The sequence below is a fragment of the Cornus florida genome, unplaced genomic scaffold (genome assembly GCF_030987335.1).
Source record: "Cornus florida cultivar Cherokee Brave unplaced genomic scaffold, ASM3098733v1 CherokeeBrave_3.0.0_Hap2_Chr03, whole genome shotgun sequence".
NCBI classification, from domain to species: Eukaryota; Viridiplantae; Streptophyta; class Magnoliopsida; order Cornales; family Cornaceae; genus Cornus; species Cornus florida.
The window spans coordinates 27924021-27932488 of NW_026775573.1; the positions used below are offsets into that span (position 1 = coordinate 27924021).

The 8468-nt window shown below is 35.4% G+C and overlaps 1 protein-coding gene across 1 annotated transcript; it reads left to right on the top strand.

Moving 5' to 3' along the window:
* The first annotated feature begins 1225 nt into the window (after nucleotides 1-1225).
* LOC132301347 (uncharacterized) lies at nucleotides 1226-7703 on the top strand. Its single transcript, XM_059798606.1, has 3 exons — nucleotides 1226-1685; nucleotides 2067-2909; nucleotides 7207-7703. Exons 1-3 carry the CDS (start codon nucleotides 1226-1228, stop codon nucleotides 7701-7703), a joined length of 1800 nt encoding a protein of 599 aa, XP_059654589.1.
* The last annotated feature ends 765 nt before the right edge of the window (nucleotides 7704-8468 follow it).

Below are 8468 nucleotides of genomic sequence, written 5' to 3' on the forward strand. Positions count from 1 at the left end.
GATTAATGAGGCTTCGAATGCATCCGCATTGCTGCTGGAATTGAAGGAGATTGTAGCTTCGCTCAGGCCGGTACCGGCGGAGATCTCACTAAGCAAGGGTGTGGCTCACGCGCCTTCCAAATCACCTACGACTCAACTGGACCCAACGACTTCTAATTCAAATTCAAAATTCCCGGCTTTTGAGGGATCAGTTCAAAATGTGGTAACCACTGCAGTCAAATCCGGAGGTGACAACTCCTCACCCACCACCTCTTGTCAAATTCAGACTCTGCACAATTCCCTCACCTCAGAGCAGGAGCCCTCTCATTTATTCTCGTTCCATCCGAACCAGATACAACTAAATTCTGACCAAGCCCCTCAACAAGTAATGGAACAGAGCTTTGACCAACCTCAAAAATTTACCCAACACTCCATCCCACCAACTGAATGTTCGCTGGCCTCTGAGAGCTCCCCCCATCATGCCTCGGTCAGCTCACCTATATCTTGGGCTACAATTGCCCAAGCTCAAAATGAGAATTGGAGCTTTGATTACCATGAACCAAAAAACAGTGAAGGAGGGAAAATTGTGGAACTACCGGACGGAATCGAAGAGGAAGGAGCTTTGCAGTGGCAATCTTGTTTGGTTGGAACCTTTCAGAAAAGGATGTCTTACAAGCTCATTGCCAGGATGGCACACAAATTGTGGTCTAACAGAGGGCTTTTGAAGGTTGTTGGGAGCACAAATGGAACCTTCTATTTCACCTTCGACTCAGTGGAGAGTTGCAGAAACATTTTAGCAGGAGGACAATGGTACTTGGCTGGTAAGGCAGTGACTCTACAGGCTTGGTCTCCTGAACCTCGAAAGCAAAATCCTCTTGTCAATTCATTGGCAATTTGGATTCTTTTCTATAATATCCCCTTCCAATTCTGGTCCCCTAAGGGATTGAGTTATATTGCAAGTGCCATTGGAAAGCCACTTTTTGCGGACAAGAATACAATCAACAAAAGCAGAATGGACTATGCCAAGATCTGTGTTGAAATTTCTCCTCAATCCACACTTGATAACTCTTTCCATGTGAAGAAAAAAGATGGAACTCTAGCTGAAATTCAGGTAAAGTAACCCTGGAAACCCCTCTCTTGCTTTACTTGTAACTCATTTGGACATGTTTCTACAAACTGCACAACTATATGCTCAACACCTATAACCACTGATATATGCACAACTGCCCAAACTCAAGAATGGGTAATGGTCTCTAGAAAGTCCCCAAAATCTTATACTTCCCGCTCTAACTGTAATTCCGCATCCACCAGTAACCATCCCCCTCTTGTCCATGATACCACACCAATTACTCAACCACCTGAGACTATGAATAATTCTCCACCCAATGGTCAAGACAACACTTCACTTGCTTCACACCCACCTGAGATTGTTAATTCAGGGAAGGGGAAAGAAATTTGCTTATATGTGGACCTCTCATTGCCTTGTATTCCTGGAAGGACTAAGAGTCCTGAACCCCTGGCCACAGCTAATTCCTTTGATGTTCTCTCTTTTGAAAACTTAGAGGAGAATGGGGAAGATGTAGGTGATGAAATAGAGCAGTCCTCAGCTTGTGAGAGTGATAATTATGATCCAGCTTACTCTCCAGTGGAGGGTCGAATGATACAACAAAGGAAACCAAAATTCTCAAAAAATAAGAAGAAGCATGGTAAGGGGAAAGTTGTTACCTTGAAGGGGTTTAGGGGTATCTGTAGCCTCTCTAACTCTTCTCAATGATCTGGGCTACATGGAATGTAAGAGGGTTGAACTCTCCCCTCAAACAAGTAGAGGTCAAGAATCTTATTAGAGATTCAGATTTGAGTTTAATTGCATTGCTGGAAACAAAAATTAGTCCTGAAAATACTGAGACAGTTCATAAAGTGATTGCTCCCAACTGGAATACACTTACTCGTCCTAGGTAGGATTTGGCTGCTCTGGAATACACAAAAACTGAGAGTCTCTATCTCCAGTACAACAAGTCAAGCCATTAATTGCTCTATTCTCCTTATTGATTTGAAGATTAGGTGTTTAGCTTCCTTTGTGTATGCAGCTAACACTGCTTTGGAAAGGAAAGGTTTGTGGAGATGTCTTAACCTACATGGTCAAGCTAATGTGCCTTGGGTCCTTTTGGGTGATTTTAATGTATTGCTTCATGTCAATGATTCCTTTGGTGGTGCTCTCAGTTGGACTCCTGGAATGGAGGACTTCAAGACCTGCTTGAATAAGAATGAGCTTGAAGATTTAAGATATCATGGTATTTTTCACTCTTGGACTAACAAAAGCTTTGGATGTGCAAATATTTCAAGAAAGTTAGATAGAGTGTTGGCTAATCAAGCTTGGATGGCAAAATTTCCTCAGTTTGAATGTTGCTTCAAGCCGTGGGGAGTCTCAGATCATGCTCCAATGATAATGAGCATTGGTGAAGTTAGTGTGAAAAGGAACCTGCCTTTTAGATTTTTCAATTTCTGGACTCAACACAGGGATTTTCTCTCAATTGTGTCTCAAGGGTGGCAGCTAGAGGTTCATGGTTCTAAAATGTTTAGAGTTGTGCAGAAGCTTAGAGCTCTGAAGGGACCTCTTAAGCAGCTTAACAAGAAAGAATTCAGTGATATTTCTGCCAGAGTTCAGGCTTGTAGAGAGGACCTATATTCTTGTCAATCCAACTTAGACCTTAATCCCATGGATGATCAGCTAAGAAGCAAAGAAAAGGAACTGGTAGGCAAATTTTCTGAATGGTGTTTAGCTGAGGAGTTATTCTACAAACAAAAGGCTCAAATACACTGGTTGAAAGAAGGGGATCAGAATACCTTTTTCTTCATGAAAAATTTCTCCACAAAGTGTAATAGGAGAAAAGTGGAAACTTTAACAAGCACTGATGGGGTTCAGCTTCATGGTAACGAACTGCAGCAGGAATTTCTCAATCATTTTATGGGATTGATTGGTCAACCTTACCAACAATACATAGGTATCGCATCCTTTTCTCATCTCATTACCAAAACTGTTCCATCCAACCTTATTCCCTCATTATCAGCAATTCCTACTGATAGTGTGTAATACCCCGATAATTTAAAAGATTTATTAATTGGGATTAATGGATTTTATTTTATTTTTAAATGATTTATTTTATTTAATTGAGTGTTTAGATTAATTGTCTCATTTTAATTAGATTTTATTTTGTGATTATATTTATTGAATTGATATGATGATTTGTGTGCGTGTGTTTGATTATTAATTGAATTGTTGGCATGTTAATTTTATTTGTATGATGTGACTTGGTTGTAATTTATTGTTTTGTTTATGTGCTTAGTGTAATTAATTTTTATTTATTTATTTATTTAATTTAAGTATTTATTTAATTATTTAGTTTATTTAAATTAATTGGATTTGGGCTTAAGAGGAGTGGGACCAATGGATGTGATATTGGGTTTGGATGGAGCCTTATTGGGTTAATTAATAAAGACTCATGGTTAAGTGATTATTTTAATAATTATTTTTGTATAATTATAAATATATATTTAATTATATATTTAATAGGTATTATGGAAGGACATATATATATATATTTATTGATATATATATAGGTATATATGATTTAATTAACTAATGGATTAATTATGGAAGGTGTATATATATATATATATATATATATATGTATGTAATATAATATATGTTTATAGATATATAGTATTTAAAGGTTATTATTTTAATTCATAGTCCTAGTTGGAATAGGATTTGGAATTTAAGATGTATAAAAATACACATAAAGCTTTAGGGTTAAAAGTTTACACGTGAGAAAAAATAAGAGAAGTAGAGAGAAAGAGAAGAAGAGGAGGCCGGCAAGGAAGAGACCAAATCTGAGAAAAAGGATGCCGGAATTGGAAGAGACAATCAAAGCTTGAAGCGTCAGTTTCGTTTCGAAACCTTCAGGCAAGTTCTTCTCTAATTTTCCTCTTAGAACCCATAAGGATTTCACCTTGAGTATCAAGATTTTAATTAAATTATTAATTTAAATCATGGTTAGAATGGAGTAAAAAAAAAAAAAAACATTAACTTAAATTAATTTGATTAAATTATGTTTAGATCAGATTATTTAAAAGTATGAATTATGATTTATTTTTAGTTTTGAATTATTAGATTTTAATTGTATATATAGATGTTGTATATATATATTTTAAAATCAATTTATAGGTTGATCTATGATTCAAGAGGGTAAAGATGGTTTCTGAAATTTTTGATATTTTTCTGAAATTTTCTGGTATTTTTATATATTTTTCTGGAATTTATTAGATTTCCTTTCCTATTATTTATTTGGAAAATTGTGTATAAATGAATAAATATATATACTGTTTATGTAATCTGGGTTACGGCGCATGAAAGAGGGGGCTGTAATCCAGTGAAGCCCGGCTTATGGTACAAGGGTGAGTGCGCTGATGTAGACCATAGGATTAGTTTAATATAATTGGATTGATTCGATGTGGTGGACGTCCATGGGATTCAATGCACCACTGATCTATGCCCTTGGTGTAGTCTTGTCAACAGAAAAGAGATCTGGTGCATCGCGGCGCATGGAGTTCTGTGCGTCTGCGCTTTAGGACCGTTGACTTGGTCTAGTCAACTGAATTATCATTCGGTGTGGTCGCGCTCACAGTAGCAATTGAGCTCAACGTATTGTGTTGCTTGTTTTGTTACTTGAAATTGAAACGGTCATAACTTAGTCATCTTAAATCCAAATTAGGTCATTCTTGAGCTCAAATTTAACGATTTTTCGTCCTCTTTCCAATGGTACTGATTTCGTTATCGGATTCCCATCATACTAGGAGATATTTATGTTTTAGTGGAATAGTGTCGAAAAATTATTTACCGAGATGGAGTATTTATGGGAAACTATTTCTGACGAGATTTAGTAACATTTAAATTAAGTAAATATAATTAAATTAATATATTGTTATGGAAGGAAGTATATATATATATAATATTATTTATATATATGTATATATGGTTTAATTGTTTAGGATAAGGATGGATGGATGTGTGTATATATATATATGATTTAAATAATCAAATATTATTATGGATGGTATTATACATATTTACATATTATATAATATGTGTGTGTGTGTGTGTGTGTGTGTGTGTGTCTATATATATATATATATATATATATATATATATATATATATCATTTAAGATGATTAATATAAATTATTCTTATTTGGTATATTTGGATAGGCTGGTTATTTAAGTAATGTTATGGTTATGAAATGCATGACATTAGTCTATGTGTGATTTAGTTCATCATTAAGTTAAAAGTTGGTACATGGTTGAATTGTAGGCATGGATGAGTTGCCAGAGGCTTAAATATATAGCCTAAATATTTGTATGAATAAAACACATACATTGGAAACATGGATGAGTTGCTAATTAAAAGTATAAATATATATACATAAGGAGGTATGGTTGAGTTGCCAATATATAAATAAATATATTTATAATGGCATGGTTGATTTGCCAAAGTGTAATTATATTGTTGTGTGTTGGATGATTAAAATATCATCTATAGTTATTGTCTGTATAGGTTGGATTAGAATTAGATATTCTTAAATTAGAATAATCTAGTACTTACAGGTTAGTGTATTATCTTATGTATATTAATAAAATAATCCTGGTGGAGACATGGATGATTTGTCAAAACTTAGATTTTGCATATGTGATTTAAATAATTAAAATCATTATCGGATTTTAGGATTAAATATAATATTCTTTTTATTATAATTTATTGTTTAAATGATTAAACAATTGACTAGGATGGGGTTAAGCTTCAAGGAGTTTTCTTTTTAAAATAAATGGTAGATTGGTTTAGGAATGATTATTATTCTAATAATTATTTAATAGGTATGAAAATTTAATAAACCTATTAATGGATGTGATTAGTATAGTATATATAATTATATGTAGCTATGTATATCGTGCTTTATTAAAGTTAAAAATTTATTAGGTTTGGTTTTGATCAGAGATGATCTGCTTATTGGTTTTCAGAGGCTTGGTAAAGTGAACTTGCTCGTAGGGTTTAACCCACGATTTATTTTTCAGGTTATTAGAAGTTCTAAGTCTCAAGGTTGAGGATCCGCAGCTGGAGGACTTAGCCATTCTTTCTATTTTATTTCAAAGTAGGATATTATTACTTCAGTATGTATTGATGAATTTCTGGATAGTGGATTTTGGTTAAAGGGTCCTTGAATTACAGGATTCCCGAGCTGTAACCATTGGAGAATTATTAATGGATTTATTATTTAATAGATTTTCCTTCAGCGAGTTATTTATTCTTTTTATTTTCTTTTTGTACTCTGTGCTTGTTTAAAATACTTTAATTGTTTTGATATCCCCTGGTTTTGTGCGCGGACTTGATCAACCCGTGTTCCAAAAATTAGGGGGTATCACATAGTGAAATTAGACAATGCTTGCTATCCTTTCACCCTTTTAAAAGTCCAGGTCCGGATGGATTTAACTCAAGTTTTATCATTCATTCTTAGCCAATTATTGGTCAAGAAGTCACAGCAGCCATTAGGGACTTCTCTATCTTTGAAAACTGCTCACTGAAATCAATTGCTCATATATTTCCCTAGTGCCTAAAATTCCAAATCCCACAACAGTCCATGATTTTAGACCCATTTCATGTTGCAATTTTATTTACAAATGTATTTAAAAAATCATTGCCTTAAAGATTAGCACAGCCTTACCTTTTTTAATCAGTCCCACTCAGAATGCTTTTATGAAAGGAAGGCATATTTCTGAGAATGTTATCTTGGCTCATGAGCTGTTTAATGGGTACCATAGGTCCTCACATCCCCCTAGCTGTGCACTGAAAGTGGATCTTAAAAAGGCTTTTGATAGGATTCATTGGCAATTCATTATTGATACTCTTAACCTTATGGGATTTCCTGAATCTCTTATCCAATGGATCACCCAATGCATTACCACACCATCCTATTCCATATCCCTCAATGGTGAACTCTTTGGATTTTTTAAAGGTCAAAGGGGGATTAGGCAAGAGGACCCTATTTTTCCTATATTGTTTGTCATTGCAATGGAGGTCCTCACCCAATCCATGAATTATGCCATAGTGAGCAACCCTACTTTTAAGTATCACTGGAGATGAAGCAAACTGGCCCTATCCCACCTTGCATTTGCAGATGATGTCTTATTGTTCTCTCATGGGAGTTTGTCCTCAGTTCAGATTGTCTTCCAGGCCCTTAAACAATTCCTTGAATTTTCTGGTTTAAGCATAAACCTATTAAAGAGCTTTGCCTTTTTCTCTGGTGTTGATGGTCAAACCAAAGCTGATATTTTAGCCTTACTTCAATTTGGAACTGGTTCATTGCCAGTATCATACCTGGGATTACCACTTACATCAAAAACCCTTAGCTCAACAGATTGTACTTCCCTTATAGAGAAAATCACGGCAAGAGTGAAAAGATGGACTTTAAGGTTTTTTTCCTTTGCTGGCAGAACTGTTCTTGTTAAATCCATACTCTGTTCTATGCAAAGCTACTGGGCACAAGCTTTTGTCTTACCTAAGAAGGTCATTGAAGATGTTAATAGAGTTTTAAAGAGATTTCTCTGGTCAGGCCCTGAACTGAAGGCTTCTTGTGCTAAGGTGGCATGGGATATGGTTTGTAGGCTAATTTGAAGCACATTTGGAAATTATTTGCTAGAAAGAAAGATAGCCTCTGGGTTGCTTGGTCACATAGGTACCTGATCAGAACTAAGAGCTTTTGGGCTGTGAAACCAACAGCTTTAAGCTCTGGATTTTGGAGAAAGTTGTTGAAATTGAGAGATATAGCAAGGGGTTTACTTAGGCATAGGGTAGGGAAAGGCACTGATACCATGATGTGGTTAGATTATTGGCTTCCAAATGGGCTTTTGCTCAATCAGATCAACTTTAATGATGGGGAAATGCTTCAACTGGACTTGAGAGTCAAAGTTGATAGGCTAATTTCCTTGAATCATTGGGTTGTTCCTGACTCATTTGGTCATATTCCCTTCTTTCAATCACAAGACTTTCACACTCAACTAATGCTGATACAATTTTATGGTTACCTTCACCTAGTTGCAATTTTTCCCTTGCTCATACAATCAAATACCTCCTCCCTCCCACTTTCATTTTCCCATGGCACAAGACCATTTGGTTTAAACATCATATTCTTAGGCATAGCTTTATTACTTGGTTAGCAACAAAAGGAAGACTCTACACTCTTGACAGAAAACCTTTGAAGCACAAACATCACATCAATGCTTGCTTTCTTTGCCTAGCCAACAATGAATCCGTGGACCATCTATTCTTCCAGTGTGAGTTCTCAAGGGTGGTGTGGTCATTCATTCAACACACAATTGGGTTGTACATTTAGCCATCTAGTTGGAAAGAACTGATCTTATGGTGTTCTGCTCATTGGAG